Genomic DNA, 20400 nt, shown 5'->3' with positions numbered 1-20400 from the left:
GGTTTCTTACAGCTTCTAAAAGAGTGAATAGCAAATTTGCTCTTGGGTCACTGTTGCTTAACCAGGTATTGACTAAGAAGGATGCACTGTAGAAGTACGACATCTGACTTTCAAAATCCTATATCCTTAGCCGGTGATATAAATTTTTATTTAAGCTTTTTGTTTTTTACCTTTGAGTGGAAGAGTTATGCCATGAATGAAAGTTTACAAAAGCAAGCAATGAGAAATCTGAAATCAGCTTTATGTAACCCTATCTTATCATTAAACCAGAAAACAAAATTAACTGTACACAAGGACTTGCTGGAGCCAAATTTCCTAAGTTCCCGACATAACTATGGGCTCCTCGGTAGTTTGTCCCATGGTGTCGATGACAGGAACAACTTGAGGAGGAGAAATCACTCCTTGTCCTCAGGGTAGATCATCCTGTGTGTTGCACAGCCCGCGGAGACAAGAGAAGGGCCAGGCAGCTGGCCTGGCAAAAGCCTCTTGGTTCATGGCAAACCCTTGTTCTCTACCATCTAGTAAAGCGTGACTCACCGAGGGACACACATTCGAGGGGAGGCACAGAAAAATTGACTAAGTGCTGCCAGTAAAAACATGGGTGTACTCACTCCAGCTTTGTAATGGTACAAAACATGTCAGCGGGGTACACGCTTTCCAGTGCGATCAGCCCCCAGCCCTCTCTGCACAAAACCAGTACACTCTGTTTCTCGTGTTACAATACTCATAATCACAGCATCGATCCAACTTGTGCTGTCAAACAACTCGACAATAACCTCATTGCAGATTCCCTCCTTTTTCCATCTGTAATTACCAACCTCACCTCCCCACATCATCGGACTGAGGGCATTGTCAGCAAAATAAACATACAGCCTCACCTTCTACTTGTGTGGGTGCTTGTCCCCCTGTACCTGCTCCTGCCTCTCTGCTGACCATCTTCCACACCTCCTGCTCCATCGTCGTGCAGGGGCAGCTGGGTCTGTGCTTTCCCGCGCACCAGCGCTGCCTGACAAGCACGTTCTGCGGCTCTAAGAGAGGGTTTGAAACGTTTTGTCAGAAGATGGGGATCCAAACCCCACCTTTGGGTCTCTTTCCACTTAAAACAGAAGAGCGAGGGCAGAGCCCAGACACCAAACCGAGCCGCCCGCTGTCCCTCCCTGCTCCTCCTGTCACGCTCCCCTTAGATGCGATTTAACCACCAGGGTGAAAACCCGAGCCCCGCTCCATCCCCATCAAATCTCACCCATACCTTTCAGCAAGAGCAACGCTTAATTCTGTCACAACCTCAGCCTTGCAGCCGCCCCCCAGTGCTGGCAGCTGCCTCTCCCCATCCACCAACCCCTCCTGGACACCCTTCTGAGCTCTGCGGCAGGAGCAGAACTTTGCTCTCCTTTGCAAGGGAGGTTTTTATTCTGAACGTGTTTTTTCGCAGCCGGGGAGCTCCCCAGAAGGCAGGACGAGCGCTTGACCTGCTCTCCTCGAACCGCGAGCACGCGCCATCCGACCACCCCGAGAGCCACCACTGCGCGTTGTCATCGGGTTCAGTGGCTCCCAACCCGAGCCTTCGGTAGCCCACAGGCCTCCTGCCTGAAGCAACAGCCAGAGAGAACCGCTTTGCATACACAACCCCCTTGTTTGTTAAGCCTGTTAACGAAGGGTGGATCAGGAGAGACGTCCCCCAGCGTCACCGTCACAGTCCAGTCCGTCCCGGTGCCGCTCGGTTTGCCGATGCCCGATCCTGTACGTGAGCTCCCGGTGACCGGCACTGTCCCACCCGCACACGGGTCACGGCCGCGGCCGCTGCTGCCTTTCAGCCCTAGTGTGGCACGAGGCTTCAGCCTCCCAGTTCCAGACACTTCCCAACTACTTCCTTCATGTTACTTTACAGTTTCCTTTTGGTGATTTAAATTTTCTATGACATGTTTTGGCACTCAAAAATTTTGCGAACACTTAAATATTCCTGCTGCAAATGCCCTGCGTGTGGGATGCTCTGAAATCTTCCTGTTTATTTTATTTCCCACTCTTAATGGCTAGAGTTCCGAACCACTTCTACGGTCACAGACTAATACAAATATTGCATAGAGCAAAGCCTTTCCCTGGATCCCAAGCACTCCCGACCCCACGGAATACGCCTGCTTGCACCGAAGGGCAGACTGAGAACTGCTTGATCCTTTCCCTCTACGTACAAGCCCAATGTGGGTGCTGACTGCTCAGAGAACTGGGAACACGGCAGCTGCTCGCAGAGATTGTACTTTGATTATAGCACGTATACCATGAAAAATTTACATGGTTGACAAAATAGAGTGAGTTTGCTGAGCCACTTAAAGCACCTTTAGATGCCATCAGCTTCCTCTGCTTAACACTTCATGTTCTGAGTGTTAAAACACTGATTTGATTTTCTGTCAGTACAGCCTGTTCTTTGCTAGAGCTGGCGCTTTACAAGCAGCAGTAAAGCCACAGCACAGCAAAAAAGAGACTCCACCCAAATATTTTTTAACCAATTCTGCAGATATTCATGCCAAAATAATGGGATGGAAAAAAACTTGTCATTTTCAAAAAGTGCAAGAGTAACGCCGCTGTGCTGCTTTTCCTCCTCGACCGTCTGTAAAGCAGCCCCCCTGGTGCTTTTCCCAAACACGACGGCGCTCGGCACCGAACCGAATGCCAGGCGGGCGAGACGGGCTGCACACCGCGTTCTGCACACATTGCAGTCAGTCCCCAAAGGCTTTTAGCAAATGAGAGACTATAAAAACGTAATTGAAGCTGCAACCTTCTTGGGGGGGGTTGTGTGTGTGTGTGAAGTGATGTAATTTGAGCTTTCTTATGCAAAGAGCTCAAAGGGTGTAAATGCACCCAGGTTGGCGAGGCCACGTCCAGGGCCGCGCTGCAAACAGACGTCCAGCCTCATAAATACCCGCTTCACAATTACAAAGTGACAGCTGGGAGAATTTATCACAATATTGGCCCCTTTTCCTTTTGTACTGCCTTGGAGCGAACGCTGTGATAAATTTAATCCTGTTTAAATTAGCAGAACTCTGGACTGTGTCTCCTGGAACCAACGCTCGGTATTTTTTCACTCCCCAGTGTTTGCTTCACTCACAAACCCCTGACAGAAACAAACACACACAGCACTGATTTTACTTTGTAACTTCTTAATGTCTAAAAATATGCAAATATATCTCAATTTAAAGGTTAATAATCGCATTTTAAAATTAATTCCTCACATGAGACACTGATCATGCTTTCACACCGTGTCTCAGTCAAAATACAAATCTGAAAGGTGAAGAACGGATCCAGTACCTCTATCCCGAGTCAGCTCTACAGAGCTCGTTGCCAAAGGAAAAAACTGTTTTGGTGCAGAAACTGAAACTGGGTTGTTATGAGGCACTGACTCTGCTGCACCTCCCCGAGCTGCAAGTCACAGGCAACACGTAGGCTTACAATTGCTTCTCACCATCAGCCTGTTCTGCACCGAAGGAATCTTGGTATCTAAAAGCGATCATTAAACATTCTGGATCCCTTTCTCAGGGAAAGAACCGCAACCTTTGACTAATCCAGGGAACACCACTGAGGCTGCTCCCCTACCCCCAGTGACCATGAAGAACATTTTGCACATGAAATACGGGAGGCACAGCACTAAGCATGGTAGCAAACACCCAACTCCTTGCCCTGCTGACACATGGCCAGACTACCTGCTCTAGCAGGAAGACCCTTCAGCAACAACCCCCCCTCAGCCTCGCTCGCGTCTCCCCAGCGCCGAGGGATCCGCAGCCCAGGAACAGCGGAGCCTTGGGCCGGGTTAGTGCAGGACGGGACCGAGGCTGTGTCGTGACAAGCAGTGACATAACACCCGCGGGATTGCAGCTTTGGACCGCAAGTTAGCATGAATAACAACAACTTTTAACTAAATATACATACTGGTTTCTGCAAAAAGCCACGATACTGAGAAGCCAACCAAAGGCAATGGGTAAAGGAACACAGAAAAGTGGAGATGGAGGCGGTCACACAAAATCAAATCCTGCCTTAACACATACAGTTCCCCCTGAAGTAGGAATCATCATCATCACCTAGATGGTCTTTTAAGGTCTAAGTTTATGGGATACGAGGACAGGGCAGTGAGACAGAATTTCACCTACTGGCTCCAAATAAATGAATCGTGGCATCAATTATTAATAAATCGATATATATTTTATTATGCACAAGAGACTAAGATGACGTGACACTGTTGTTATCAAAACTGTACAACTCTGCATTTCCACAAGTCTCTGAAATACTGAATGTAACATGAAATACAAGCGGGGTGTTCAGACTGGCCACAGGTATTAGCAAGTAAATTTCTCCCATTCTTTGATTTTAGAAAACATCTGGCATTTGAATCTTAAACAAATGTACTTATTTGTTCAAAGGTGAGAATATTGTTTGGAACTGGCAGGAACACGGCAGCGAAGAGCTGGTAACGCTGTGAACATCCCCACGAATGGCAAACAACAACAGAGCAAAACAGTCACCTCACATGAAGGGCTGTACAGTCTTCTTGTGAAGCCTGAGGTAGATACATAACAGAAAGAACAGTACATACAGGAGAGAAACAGTTAGAAAAGGGCAGCGGGAGGGTTACAATCATCAGAATCCACAGACATTTTGCAAAATCCATTTCCATGTGGAAAATGCTACAAAATTAGCCCAACACAGAAGGATCCGAGATCTTGAAACACGGATCTAGTAATGTCCAGAGCCAAATGCTGTAGAAGGTTTGAGTTAGTGATTAGGCGACGCATGACACAACGAGCAGTCTATTTTGGAGTTAAGTAAGTTACTAAAAGCTTTGACAGGAAGAAGGTGTCCCTTTTAAGCCCAATCCTCCCATTCTTCGATAAGAAGTTCCCTCACAGTTGATTCCATCACACCGAACGCGTGCATTTCATCGCATCCGTTGCCACCCAGCCCATTCCTTTAATGCCCTCCACTGGGACAGGAGCATCTCGCCAGCCTCTCTCCCCCCACAGTACCTGCCACGAGCAGCGCGGCGGGACCATGTCCGACACGGACGGGAACCAGCGGTTTGCGGTTACGCATTCTGGAGCCTGCCACACCTAGACAGGAACTGCCGGGAAAGCAGAGCTTGAGGTGCACCAGCGCTGCCGGAAAGCACCACATGCTCCTGAACAAAGCTATTAACTGGGAATGCCCCGGCTGGGTTCTCTCCCCCTTTACCTCTCTCTCCACTGAAGGAGAAATGGCTGTTCCATCTGCTCAGTAAAGGTGTGTAGCTTTGGTAACCTCCAACAGACAATTAATTCAAATTGGTTAAAATTTCTGAACTAAAAAATAGCTAAGTACACTGAGCTCAGTTAACGTAACCTGTATTTCAAATACAAGTCAACAAATCAAATCTTTGATCTTCATATATTTTTGGTTTATCCAACAGTAAATATAAATCTGTAAATTATTTTTAAATTAGATTAAATTTTTGATAAAAAATGTTGATAACGCAGCACGTTTCTCTCAAAAGTACACAGGCACTGTTTTACATAAAAGCTTTCAACCTGTCCATCCCAACTACCAAATCTAATACTTCCAACGAGAAACTACTTAATAAAATATCTGAGGAAGGAAAGGGTTAAAACGGGAAAGAATTGACAAAATATGTAAATTTCACAGTAATTGATATTAAACATTTCATATAGAGTAACTTGCATTTATCTAAAACATTTAAATATATCTTTATACAGAAATTTAATGTAGTAAAATATAGCTATGATTGAACTTAGACTCTAGTCTTCTTTGAAGACACCTTTAAGGACTTTACACATAGAATATGCGTATGCGATACATTCAGCTGAAGGTTAGGCAAAGCGCTTTCTTTCAACCCCACCAGTAGCACATCCGTCCTCTCAACACCTTGCGCCAGAGGCACCGCCGCACACCCTTATGCACGGGGATAACTACGGTTCCGTGGTGATCTCAGTGTCACCAGGACGACTCATGGCCCGGTGGCACAAACACGTAACTCTACACGGGCTCTGAGAACAGCCGTGATGTGTAGAGCTGGGCACGTGCTCGCACGAGCGAGGATGAGGGGATAGTTACCCATATGCATAAACGTCTGCAGCATTGGTAACAGCTTTCATTTAAAGTGAACAATATTCCACTTGACCCCAGGCCCTCATATCTATTGCATGTCCTGCACTTTGACCACCCTGGTGTCAGCAAGGCACAAGAGAAGAATCGGCAAGAGAAATCTGCAGCTCAAACTTCAGAGAGACCATCGCTTTTGCGGAATGGATCCCCGTCTCCTCTTGCAGGACACAGGTAACCTTCACTACAATTAATGAACGTTACTCATCTCATTTTTAGAGGAAAACAATGCTCAAAGGAGAAGGATCAGTAGAACACATTACAATTACAAAGTGGCAACGTAACGGTCAGACAATTCCACCTTAAAAGGGTCTTTTGTCTTTTCATTTGGCATCGATTTGAAGGTCGAGATATGGCAATAAAAAAATACTGCGAGGATTAGTACCTTTCTGCCATTCCCACATTCCAACACTACTTTGGGACCCCCCAATCGCACCTTTCACACCACAGTTCGACACAGACAGCGGCACAACTGCTTTAGGAGAGCAGCTTCAGCTCAATGGGCACCATTCTGCCCAGACAGGCTCTGCTGTACATTCCTTGTGCCCTTAACAACATCTCTTCTTCCAGAGTGAATTTGGGCTAAAGGATTAGAACCAAATCACCTTTTTTATCTCCTTTATCCACCTATTATAATCTCAAGGGACAGTTGTTTCTTATTATTTTACCTAACTATGGCCCTTACGTCTTTTCAGTACAGAAGGAACACTGAGCTGGCTTCCCGGTTGTTAAAGTGGTAAGTTAGGCTCTGCTACTTCAGTACACATCTGTCTGCAGAGAGACATTGCCATTAAAGGTACACGCGCACACACACATACTTAAGTTAACGCACAAGAACATTATTTGCCCTAATGTTTGTGTGTGCCTATATTTGGTATAGCAAGTTAAAAACATCTCTCGTTAAAGAGCTTTGGCCCAGAGAAAAGAAAGGGAATGTCACAAGTGTGCTCTTCTCCACTTCACAAATCAATGCATATTAAACCAAAAATACCTGGAACAAACCCGAAGCTGCAGACACAACAGGAAAGCAAATGAGATGCTGTAGCTGTAAGCTTAACAAAACAAAGGTTATTCAGAAGTGGCTAAACATAGCTGGAGTAATAAAATGTTATAAACCAGAGAGATCCAACCTTGAGGCTTTCTGGCTTACACAAACAGAAATCCTTTGACCTAAGATCATCTTTGTTCTGCTTATCTTGTTGAATTCCCTTAATGAATACCTTGGGTCAACGAGAAGGTTCAGGGAAAGAAGAAGGTCATACAGACAAAGCAGCATCCTCCAAACTGGCACAGATTTCACATTTCAGGCCGGTGGCCCCAGAGCAGGTTGCGGTACTGTACAATTAGTAGCTTTGTCACATGCAGCACAACACGCGATAGGAGATCCACAGGCCGTGCTCACCCACGCGCTGCGTGCATGTGCTCACACACAGTGGCTTCCCCCAGAGAAAATCAGTCTTTTGTTTGGGTTTTTTTTTTTCTGTAGAAAAATGCCTCCTCGTTGTTTGTGTTTTGTTTTTTTTTTCCCAAAGCAACCAACCCCCTGCTTGTAACTTTACAAAGCTGATGTCCCCACACAGCCCTGCGAAGCCAGGTGCTCCTCTGCTGCTCCTCAGGCGTGTTCCCCCGGAGTTAGGTAGCGCTGCTGCTGGAGCAGGGGGTGCTCTGCGTGCTGCCGATGCTGTGCGCCGCGCTGCTGTTCTCCGAGCCTGGCGGGGACGTAGGGACCTGCTGCCTGCCCGCTGCTTCCCCTGAGGGAAACGGGAGAGAAGAAGTGGGGTCAGGAGAAGGGAAACTGAGAATGCCAGCTGTCACGCTGTCATAGAAAACAATAATCCTTTCCTTCCCTGTCGTCCTCTTCTGGTGCTTTGTCTTTCCATGCAAGGAATATCTCGGGTGCCAGACCTCAAACAGAGTCTTGCTGTAAATGTGACCAGACTTTGGGACCTTAGCTTCGCTAAGCACACAGGAAAAAGAACACTGCTGCCTTTGTAAGCCCTGTAAGAGCAGCTGATGGAAACTGCCAAGACAGATACCAGGCACCTTCTCTCATCAGCTGTCACTCAGATGGGTCCTGTACAGGACTCCAACCAGGTTCATGGAGAAAGGCCAGTGAAATGTAGTCTGTAGTTTTAACGCCAGTTCACAGAGCGGCATGTTTACTAGAAGTGGAGCTGAAGACAATGTTCTTCCATCAGCTGGATACCACATATCCTGAGACACGGCCAGTTTTCCTCATGGAGAAAAACAACAGGCTACCCTGCAAGTCTGACTTGATTTACTCTGAACAGAAAATGCAGGAAGCTCCCCTATAGCTACCGCAGTATGTGCAGCACTCATAACCTGTAGGGAGAATTATTCTCATCATTTCTTGTTGTTTTCTGACAATAAATTAAAAGCCCTGTGTTATTCGGATTGTTGAATCAAGCACTAGGAGTTAAAGCCAAATTTACGGCTCCTGATGAAAACTTGATTTTGTGTCTGCTCTCCTCACGCCCCTTCCGCACCCGTGGCTGGGATCCTACGGCCATCAGGATGGGAACCTGTGATCTCAGCACAGTAACGCGGACCGGCTGCCGCTGCTCGAGCCACAGACCAACCGTGGCAGCCAGCACCTCCACGGCTGCCTCCCCTGCAGAGGACCAAGACAGAAATGTTTTTCTGGATCATGGGCAAGAATGACTAAGAAAAATCAAAGGCTGGTACATCTCCTGCCTCTAAGTCTACAGTGGTGCAGATCTCCGGCTTCACGGTGCCCTAGGTCATTAGAAACCCAGCTCTGCAGAGTCCAATTTTAATTCCCTGCTCAGGACTTGGTGCAGCTCCCATTCCTCAGTTCTTGCTTCAGCGGCAGGGTGAGGGCTGGAGGCACAGCCTGCACTCAGAGGGTTACAGAGCAGGGACGAGCCGGCTTCCTCCCCCAGGAGCTGCTCTGGCACATCCCCATGCCCTGCGTGCTGCTGCCCAGCTGCCAGAGCCCCAGGCTTCTCCGGAATGCAGCCACAGAGGAAGCGTGTCTTTAACGCTTTGTGTCTGGGGCCAGAAAACGTCCTTCTGCAGGCCGCTCAGCAGGCAAGGGTCTGCTCTGATGAGGGTTTCTCACAGCAGAGGCTGCAAGTGCTCTTCGTAAGGGAAGCTGGCAGGTTTGCTGCCTGCGCCGCAGCCACAGCTGTACGAGGCCCCAGAGCGCACAGCTCCAGCCTTACACCCCACTGCTTCAGGAATGGGGAGGAAAGGAGGGATGGGACAGGACAGAAAAACAACAAACTCAACCACTAAACCACATTGCCCAGGAGGCCAATGAAATGTTTTAAAAAAGGGTGAAGATCTCACGCTCAAATTCAGTGCTCAGTTCAGCATTCACCCCTGTGAGCAGATTTTTATTCTCTTTTTCTCAGTGTAAGGAACAACTACGTAGCTCGTCCATGAGCAGCGGCTTTCTGATCACATGCAGTGGGGCAGAACCTACTCCCAATCATTTCAGCTCTAACTGGCACTGGAAATGGCTTTACAGTCTATTAATGCTGCAAGAGCTTTCATAGCCTTGTTTGGATGTCCTCCCTCTCTTCTCCTCTGGTTATTTGTGTACAAGTCTTCCTTTCTTTTGTACTACAGGAAATATTTATAAAGGCAGTGATAAGCAAACTCGCTTTCATTAGAACACAAACATCAGACAACACCAAGCCACTATCACTACTCCCAGCAGCACAAGGAGAAGCCGCTCCCGCCGCAGGCAGAGGAACTGCCGCCACGCTGCTCCCCCAGGGGGCCCGGCACCCGCGCCCTCCTGCCAGCTCTCCTTCCAGCTCCGCTGTCACCCATCCTACGAACCACAGGAGTACACACAGCTCTGCGTCAGCCTCGGTGTGTCAATACAATCCGTATGTGGCCACCCATCAATTCATTTCTAAGCTAAACACGTGGTTTTCTTCTGCATGGCAAAGCGCCAGCGCAGAGCCGGCGCCCCCGCGGATCCATCAGCTCGCTGCTCTCTCAGCTCCTCTGCAAAGCGTCTTAGGAGGCACCTTCCCTTCGGTTCAGGATGGGAGCTCCACTGTGACTCAGTCGCCTCTGCAGCACCTCCTTTCTAGGGCACGATAATCAGCTCTGCTAGGCCACAATCTCTTGTTAAACCACAACTTTTCAGTGTCCTGACTGAGGGCAATCCAAATCACAGCGATGCTGTGAGCACAGTTGAGCAGCCACAGTTGGACTGGCTGATTTTTCCTACATTTTATTTTCTCAACACCTACCTAATCTGTACAACGGTATTTGTAAAGAATATTCATCAAAAGGATGTACAGAAATGTCAGTTATCACAGAAGCAGCATTCCCCATCTGTGTTTTGCATGTAAACAGCCTCATGTGTCTCCTTATGGAACCAGAGCTGCTCAAAATGGACACGTCTCAGCTATTGACAGTAAACAAGCTTTCAACCATCCCAATGCAACAACATGCGCTTTATTATTCACACTTCGGAAAGCTGCCAGCTGTACTCCCTGTCCAGGAAGTCTGGATGTTTGCTTTTCTATCTCCCTTTGCCAAATATAATTGGTTGCTATGTCAGTTTATTTTAAATCAGATCCCATAAAAAAAGAGCAAAGTGGGGGAGGTGGACGCTTTTAACTTCTCAGATTTTGGAACATTTTCTCCTGCTAACTCGCAACGCGGCCTGGAGAAGCAGGAAAGCACGCTGTCGAAGACCCAATAACTGATCAGACTTGGGTTCAGCCCTTCTTAAACACAGTCAATTACTCCTTATTAAGACAGATAGTACACTGGCAGATATTTACAGGGCTCAATTTTGATGGATTTCTGCATCCATGTACACCACAAGGTTTGTGTGCTTCCTTAGACTCTTGAGGAAATCATGTTAATCATGGCAATTCTGCTACTGCCCCTTTGTTCTCAGGTCCTCTCTGGGCAGAAACAACACCACTGTGGAAAGCTTTCAGCTGCCTTTCATATCCTTTAACCTTCTGGAAAAACGATCAAAAGTACAGAGCCCTCTGGCAGAAAAGTCACCTAAATTCCCTCCCTTGCCACAACCCTAGCATCCCTCCTTTCTTCCCCTGCTACCTGTTTATCTTAGATACCTGCACTCCACACTGAATTGTTTCAGAGAATCCAAACTATTTTAAAGCACAATTGCGATGCTTTGGCAGAAATCCCTGATTTTTTCATTACTGAAATCAGCAAAAGCCCTACATGAAAAAAACCCCAACACAACAATCTTTGTTCGATATTTGGAGATGAAATTCTACTTATCTCCTAGTTCTTTTCTGCTCTCAATTGTTTGAGGTTTCAATGTTAACAGCCACCCAAGATGAACAAAAGAGCTCATTCATTTGATGCTTTCTCCATGCTGCGAGTCCACCAGCAGAGATGCACTGATAAATTATAATGGCAAACCTTCTTAATGCTGACAAAAAGGGCTTTTTGCTGTACTGTCTATGGTACTAGAGCAATGAAAATACCTCACTTGGCTCATCCGAAGCTGCCATCTCCACCAGCAGCAGCTTATGTCCATGTTCTGAGTATCCCCAAAACACAGGCTTGGAAATAACTCAGACTTTCCAGCCCTTCCTCTAAATCACGTGTTAGAAACCCAACACTGCTCCCAACAACAGATGAGATTTCAGAGCACAACTCAGCATTGCCTGGATTCTCTAACGGCAGACAACAGCCGCTCTTGTAGATGAAATTTAGATTATCTCCCTCTTTCCCCCTCCTTATTTTAATGAAAGCCTGCAGCCAATTCAGAATGTTTCCACTGCAGCTGGATTATCTTGTCTGCCACAGCCACTGTCCTTTCAGAGACTGTCCCTGCCAGAGCCTTCGCCGCACTCTGCTCTGAGCTGGGCTTTGTAGTACGAGTTATTAGGCACAGAAAAATTATGTGCACAGGAGCGGAGGTTCATTTCACAATCCTTTGAAGATCTGAATCAGATCAGTTCCTAGATATTTTTTATCATTTCTGTGATTCTCTGGTCTGATGAGTTACAATGTCCCCTCCCTTTCTTTTCCTCTCATTTATTACTTTTGGTCTGCTCTGTTTCTCCACATATTTTCATCTCTCAAGCGGAGCCAGAGCAGCTGCCCTCTGCCCTACGCGTACGCGGTCACTGTGACTGATGCACAGCTTCTAACGGGACTGGTCCAAGTCCCTTGCTGCTGCAGGATCTATCATGTTGGCTTCCATGTGTTCCCTGGCTACTGACACACAACATGTGTCTACAGACTGTTCTGTAAGTGAACAGAGACTGAACTCCCCCAAATGCAGGACCAACAATATTAATTTAATAATTTTTCTATTTTTTTTATTAATAATGGCTAATTATTTGGGAATTGCCTTCTTAACGTAAACATTTACTCACTGAAATTGCCTTTACTCTTCTTCCACCTTGTTTCAGCAGTGCATGAGGTAGAATTATCCTATTTATACATATTATCACAACCTTTACATTTTCCACACTTGCCTCAATTCCAAACAAGCTTCATACAAAGCTGATGCACTGAGAAGTATTAAACTGCTTACACAAAACTGCTGTGCTGCCAACTGGAGAGAAATCCACGTGGGTTTTTTTTTTCCCAAATTAACATAAACTCCTGGGTCATAATATTTACCGCATCTCTGATCTGACAGGGCCCAATTCTCACTCCTAAATAGCTTCCATGAGGTTTTAGATGCCGAAAAATCCCTGCAGCAGGCTACATGAGAATTCCAGTGCTCCAAAATGCACAGGTCTGAAGTTAGGAAGGGATCCTGCCCCTGTACTTGGTGTTGGTGAGGCTGCACCTCAAATCCTGGGTTCAGTTTTGGGCCCCTCAGAACAAGAAGGACCTTGAGGGGCTGGAGCACGTCCAGAGAAGGGAAGGGAGCTGGGGAAGGGGCTGGAGAACAAGGGTTATGAGAGGCAGCTGAGGGACCTGGGGTTGTTTAGTCTGGTGAAAAGGAGGCTGAGGGGAGACCTCATCGCTCTCTGCAGCTCCCAGAAAAGAGGCTGGGGGGAGGAGGGTGCAGGCCTCTTCTCCCAAGTAACAAGGGATAGGATGAGAGGAAAGAGCCTCTGCCGGGGGTGGGGGGGTTGGATATTAGGAAAAGTTTCCTTACTGAAAGTGTGGTGAGGCATCAGCAGAGGCTGCTCAGGGCAGTGGTGGAGTCTCCATCCTTGGAGGAGTTCAAAAACCATGTGGCTGTGGCACTTGGGGACATGGTTCAGTTGGCACGGTGGGGTTGGGCTGATGGTTGGACTGGATGAGCCTAGAGGGCTTTCCAACCTTAGTGACTCTGTGATTTCTATGATTCTTTAATTGACATCCCATCTGCCAGAGACCTTGGCAGGGCCTCGCAGAGTCAGAATTGAAAGAAGCTGGGCGCCCAGCATGCTGCGGCAATCCTGGGATATTCCATAATCCCCAAGAAGCCACGGCCACATGCTGCAAATCACGGCCCATCAGTGTCCAGCCTTTGTAACACCTTGCAGCTTACACACAACAGAGCTCCCCAAGCTCCCTCCTCCTCCAACTCGGTGTTGGATTCTTGCTAACTTAGTTTAGCATGGAAGTGTCTCTGAGGAGACACTGAAAAATTATCTATGTGTAAAGGCTGAATCAACTCCAGCGCATTCCTAGCTATTTCGTTGGATACAGTTAAGCGAGATTACACACAACTTGTACCAGTTCAGTGTAACAGCTGAAGAATGGAGGAATAAACAACTGGAGAAAAAATTCTGTGTAATCCAGGCCCAAGAAGTGGTTTCAAGTTTAGTTAAATTCAGAATATGTCCATGAAGATAAAGCAATAGCCATCTGGCCCACTCTTTGTCCCGACCACCCCACATCCCCAGCCCTACCACCCTCATTCAGTAACTGCAAAGAGGTTTTTAAAGCAGGCGTACAGGAACCAGAAAGGATCCGTTAACTGAAATGTAACTCAATTTGAAATAGAGACACTACTAATGATGATGCGCATGCCAGGAATACTCAGTTTTACTCATGTCCCAGATGAGTTTTCAGATTCACATTTGGGACTATTTTAGCAAATTTTAAGTCATGTTTATAATGCGTAACACCTCCCTCCAGGGAAGGGTGGGTACCAAACCATTGATGCACACTAACAGACTCATGGGAGGAGCTGCTGGGAACACCCACAGAAGAGCAGAGAGTGAGAGAAAGTCTTAGATGGCCACTGCTGCTCCCTCCCCCTTCCTCCCACCTCGCACAAACACACCCCACTCCGCATCTCCTGCAGCCTGACCTGCCCTGAGCTCTGCAGGAACCCTCACACTTACCTGTGTGCGAGTAGATAAACCAGAGTGCTCCGGTCAGCAGGGCTCCGATCACAAATGCTGCGAAGGCAATGCCCACGACGGTCAGCGTGTCCAGCCCGTAGAACACCTCTGCAAAGGTAACACACAACAAGGACTCTTTAGTTTCAGTGGCAAATAACATTGTGCAAAAAATCACCCTTCACTTCCGCAGAAAAGTGTTTTTAAAAACACAGAGTTAATTAAGCACCATTTTAAGGAACAGAGAAGCAGATTTGCATCAAGGAAATATAAGTGATGCTTTCAAAGCCTGGCTTCAGTCCAACCAGCTTTTCCACATCAGGAAGCAAAACCCCAGCTCAGCACACCCAAATCTGCAACAAGATGCACAAATTAACCTTTTTTTCAGTCGTCTGTTAATAGCTTGCTTTCAATTAAATATCTTTAAAAAGTGCTTGAAAAAGGCTGAGACTTTTGGCAAAAAGTGCAATGCATTTAAGTGCCCCAGCATTCAACCAAACTTTCCCCTCCATCTCCTGCGAGCTCAGCCTGAGCTCTAGGTGGAGAACGGAACCGCTGTTAAGAGGGAAGAGATGCCAGCAAAAAGCCAGGGAAAACATAAATAGAAACAATTGTTTTTCACATTTGGCAATGCCTGCAATAAATGAAATTAACTCCAGAACACAAAAATAGAACGACACACACGCGCAATCACTTTCTAGGGGAGAGGCCCTGTTGTGGTACAGTTTCAAGGGTAACAACATCTGGTTCCTGGATGTGTTGCCCCCCAGTGTTTGCATTCAAACAGGGAAGCTCTCCGCTTTTGTGGTTTCCTTGTTGGTGATTAGGAAAACTTCAAACAACAATCACAACTCTTCTAGTAATCATTTGGAGAAATTTCTTCCTACAAAACTGATTTCTATTGTCAGCATTTTTAATGTCGCCCAGTGCACAAAATGGTTTGGGACAGTGAACAACATCTCACTGGCAAAGCTGGACAGGAAGTGAGCTGACTGGATCTTCTCAGTAGCATCCTTCCCTGGAATTCCAGTTTCAAAACACAGCAACCACCCTCACTTTACGCATTCCTGCATCCAGATGACATTCCTATAGACAACCCTCAGCCCAACGGCTCCCGAGATCCCCAGGGCCCTTCCCCTTTTCCCCCTTGGACAAACACCTTCTCCAGCAGCTCCTGTTGGTGAGGGCCTTCAGGACCTGTTTCTGGGTGCCTGTGGCCAAGTCTGCATGTGCAACAGCTCACAGACGGTAGCCTTGAAGGTTTTTCTCACAATTCTTCTACATTTCTTCTATGTGACCATTTCTGATTCCTTTGACAACATCTGATCATTCTAAATGCTAACAGAAAATTCTCCTAAACTCAGCTGCACAAGGTAGAGCCAGTGTCCTCTCCTCTTAGGAGGAAACTCAGTGGAGAGGTGAAAGTCACGTGGAGGCTGAAGTGGCAAAGGCATCTTTTTTTATTCCCCTCACCATTTTGAGCAAATTTAGTCCCAGAGACACAGGGACAGGAGTGGAAGAAAACAATGTCTTTGCACTTTCTCTCCTAATCCTCTCTGTCCTCCATTCATTCTTGGTTCTGACTACAGATTATCTTCACCTTCCTGTTGATTACTGTCTTTCAGTGGTTCTTCTCTCATTTTCTTCCCTTCCCGGCTCAGTAATTGACCCTGGTTGATTCTACAGCGTGACCAGTTGGTGCTGGGTGACTGGGGACGTGTCCAGCTGCAGGGCAGGGGAGGGAGAGGCCGAGAGCAGGACACAGACCTCCATAAGGTGGCCTTGCTGCCAAAACCCTGGTATCGGGCAGCTGTGGCCTCAGCAGAGACGGGAAATAACACACACGCATAAGAAAATGAACTTGCTCTGGTTGACTCTCAATGGTGTTTTCCCAAATTTGACTTCCTCATACACAAAAGGTCACAGCCTTTCTCTCTACACGCTGGGGGGAATCTCTCAGCCAGCAATACCTCAGGATTCTGTTCTGTCCCACAATTTCACACACACACAGAGTCAGAAAGCTTGACAACCATTTTCTTCATTGATCTAATACTTCCTAAACAAAAGTTTAAGGCTTAAAATAGATTGGTTTCAGAGTTACTTACGTGGCTGTCTCACGTTCGGCTTTGGCAGGGAAGGATCTAATCGAAAAAAAAAAAAAGAGAAGAAACCACAAAACATTAATCAGAGTTCCACACACAGCCCACAAACCACGCCAGTGACCTTCGGGTTCTCGTCTGACAGAAGGACATGAGCTGTAGATTTTACAAATCTGAATCTTCAGGAAAACCAGCCCAATGATCTTTCTCAGCTCAAAAGAACTCTGTTTGTACACTGATGGTCTCTGGGAACACACCTGCAGAACCGTTCCTGCATCGTACACTTTGCCAGGGAGCACACTACAACCTCTCCCACCCAGACATCACCAGGTGTGACCCACGGTAACTGGTTATCCCCGTGTGGAGCTCCTTAAGAGCACAGATTGCCAGGACTGTTGTAAGGTGATGACATTCACCTGACCACTCACTGATCACAAACATGAGATACCAGCATACTAAATCACAAAAACCCCCTATTAAAACCTAGCCCTGGCTATTGCCTCTAAAGAGAAGTCAGCACCATGGCATGACACACACTGCTTTGTCCAAATTGCAATAATATGTGTTGATTCACACATTTTCCTGAATCCTACTTGACATTCTGTCTTGGAAGTTGTGTGCTTGTTTTGTTTTGGTTTTTAATTATATATAGGTATTATATCAAAGCTATTATTCTTGGCAAGGATATCAATTATCATCACCACTATCAGCAAGTAACAGAAAGAGACAAGCACACATCTGTTAAAAACATGCAGAATTTCTTTCGCTGCACTAGCTTCTCTTATCTCTCTCCAAGAATGCCACCTCGAGCAGAAGAGCCAGAGACTCTGGCGCTGGAGCCCAGGACCTGTTTGCTTAGCTGCAGTTTGATCCCCAGGAACTTCTGGCATCTCTCAGTGTGTTCAGTGCAATGGCTGCAAAAGGATTTGATGAGAGGGTGCCCAATCATTGGTTCTGTATCTTTAGCAACTGGAAAGAAGTTTAATTGCTACGAAAACACAGTCGCTCAAAAATACTGAAAATAAATGTATTTATTTATTTCAAGTATTGTTAAACCATGATGATGCTTCTAATTCCTCAAACCCAAATGACAGTGTTAAACTGTCACCAGTGTCCTATCAGATCATCAGGCTCCTACCCAAACCATAGAATCACAGAATGGTTGGTCAGAAAGGGCCTCAAAGCCCACCCAGTCCCACCCCTGCCATGGGCAGGGACACCTCCCACTGGATCAGGGGCTCCAAGCCCCATCCAGCCTGGCCTTGAACCCCTCCAGGGATGGGGCAGCCACCCCTGCTCTGGGCAGCCTGGGCCAGGGCCTCCCCACCCACACATTTCTCCCTAAGATCTCATCCCAATCTCCCTTCTTTCAGCTTAAAACCATTCACCCTCATCCTCTCCCTGCTCTCCCTGACCAAGAGCCCCTCCCCAGCTTTCCTGGATCTCCTTTCCATACTGGAAGCTGCTCTAAGGTATCCCCAGAAACTTCTCTTCTCCAACTCTTCCAGCCTGTCCAATATATGCCTACAGCCTCCAGAAAAACATTTTATTCCTGAACTGCATTATTGTCACTTTTTCTACCACACGGGTACCTCTTACAGATCCCCCTTGGCACAGAGGGGCGGGGGGTGTGCTCGCAGGAACACACTGCAAAGTCGTCAAGCGCACATACCAGTGAGAGCATAACTGAAAGGAAGGTTAGTCAGGAGGGCTGGGCTGAAATCAAGGAGCACCGAACAGTACAGGCATGGGCAGGGACACTGTCACATTGTCCAAACACTCTGCTAGCAGATCCCAAGTGACAAGAAAATGCCTTCTGGGCCAAGGGGTCCATGCTTGTTCCATCCTTGGCCTCCCTACAGAGAACAAAGCCTGCTAATTAACACTAGGCTATGCAGCCAGTTATTGGTTCTCCCCAGTCATCCAGCAGTGGGAATCCTTGAGGTGTAGAAAAAGCATCGAATATAAAACCATCAGCAGCCAGCCTATGGAAAGTATCACGGTATTTTGTAGGGTAGAGGCATGGAGTCAGGTTTTAGACACTTAATTGGGACCTACCGCAATAATGTAAGCAACGCAGCTTGTAAATAACTAACAAAACCAGCAGAGAGGGAAGAGTTACTCTCATTTAGAAACACAGTTGTGATTTCTGTCTCAGTCAGTGACAGTCACCAGCTTGTGTCTGAACAACAAAAGACGCCCGCTTTGCAATGACCAGTTTGTTCTGGCTTCGAACTGCCACGTGCACAACTGCCCCTCTGGCTCGGCGAGCAGATCCAGTGGCAGCACCTCACACAACATGGTCTGCAACAGGGAAAGCTTGTCTGTTCGTGTGACAGAAGATGAAGAACACTGCCTCCAAGATGCACATAGTCCTGTTCTGCAATGCGATATAATTTCTTCTCCAGATCTTACAGGCACACAGCAGCCAACAATGGTGCATGGCTTTTGGAAAGGGTTTGCTTGATTCACTGCGGAATAACTGCACACCAACACAGCTACCTCGCTAACCCCCCACTCCGTACCATGGCTGAAAGCTGGGATACGCTGGGGAGCTTCCCATCTAACATCCCGCAATTAGGCTAAATCACCCCCAATGCAACAAAATACTCTATCAGGCTGTTGTCCTGTAACTGATCTTTATAAATGCAGCTCATTTTCGCACACTGAGACCTTGTGCCTCTCACAAAGACAACATTCTGAGTGGAGCCTGGGACGGGAACTGCGCACAATGCTCCAAACATCGGAAGGGCAAGGGAGCTCAGAGTACGAGCCTGTTCATTGAAAGCTGAACTGCAGTTGCAGGATTTACTCATTCCTGATAGAAAAACCACTGAAAAAAAGAGCACTTTGTAAAAAGCAAGAGCGCAGAATTGGGCCCAGAGCACAGTTTCAGTTGTAACGCTCTGACGGATCAAATACTTGCCTTTAATTCACAGTGGATCTGATCCGTATGAAGAGCTGGTTAAAAATCAACAACTAAACACGAGCCGACTTGCCGAGTTAAACAGAACCAGTTGTTGCTTATGTCCCCTAGCGATGCTGAATGGCGCTTTCAATTGTTTGAAGACTAAAAAAGCAGGCACTGTACAAGGGAGATTAAAGGACTTCTGATCCCCATCCTTTTGACACTCCCCAGAAAGCATTCCAAAATCAAACAGCCCTTGGACACAATTGAAAGATTTTTGATGTGCATGTGAAGCCACTGAAGCTTCTCAATAAACTGCCGCATTAATATAAAAAGAAAAGGTAAAGCGCATGTATTTTCTTCTACAAAGACAACAGAACATGACTGATGCTGTTGTCAGAAGGAGGCACCAAGAAAAACTTTCTAAATGAAGGTATGAAAATAGCTCTTATTTCTCACCACTCACAGGACATACTCTTAAGCCAGAGCGCAGTCTGGCATTATCCCATGACGCTCTTCAGCCTTTCAGCTCCTCCAGTCTGTTACCGGCCACACTCATGTTTGTTTCCATAAAGCTTAGGTCAGCTAAGAAAGCCCCACCAAAGTGGAGCTAAGCCACCTCCATGCATCTCATCTTTGTTCCTCGTAGTTTAACAGCCTAATGAGTCTCTCTCCGGTAGCCACCCCGTTGCTTTACATCCTGATCAGGCTTTAGCATCCTCAACGCTTTGCAATGCCAGTGTTGTTATTCCTAAATACATATTTACAAGCACAAAGAAATGACTCAGCAGGGAGCTGAACTCTGCCTTTGATGTCTGGGCAATAAGAACTTGCTGGAAGCGCCTCTGCTCAGTTGGCACTTCTCAAAGCCAACTGTCGTGCAGTATAGTATTCCTGTCGCAAAACATGCCCTCAGTTCAATAAGGATGGTTAAAAACTGGCAATGAACTGCCATGATGATTGC

The 20400-nt window shown here is 46.8% G+C and overlaps 1 protein-coding gene across 1 annotated transcript in view; it reads right to left on the bottom strand.

Moving 5' to 3' along the window:
• Nucleotides 1-7186: 7186 nt before the first annotated feature.
• Nucleotides 7187-20400, bottom strand: part of TGFBR3 (transforming growth factor beta receptor 3) — an 88768-nt gene continuing 75554 nt past the window's right edge. Inside the window, exons 14-16 of the mRNA XM_069862765.1 lie at nt 16535-16570; nt 14433-14540; nt 7187-7889 (exon numbers count right to left, since the gene is read on the bottom strand). Coding sequence (XP_069718866.1) covers nt 7771-7889; nt 14433-14540; nt 16535-16570 — 263 coding nt within the window. The 3' untranslated portion in view covers nt 7187-7770. The remainder of the gene's footprint in view (nt 7890-14432; nt 14541-16534; nt 16571-20400) is intronic.

The sequence above is a fragment of the Phaenicophaeus curvirostris genome, chromosome 8 (assembly GCF_032191515.1).
Source record: "Phaenicophaeus curvirostris isolate KB17595 chromosome 8, BPBGC_Pcur_1.0, whole genome shotgun sequence".
In the NCBI taxonomy this organism is placed as follows: Eukaryota; Metazoa; Chordata; class Aves; order Cuculiformes; family Cuculidae; genus Phaenicophaeus; species Phaenicophaeus curvirostris.
This window is presented reverse-complemented; position numbering and strand designations above follow the sequence as displayed.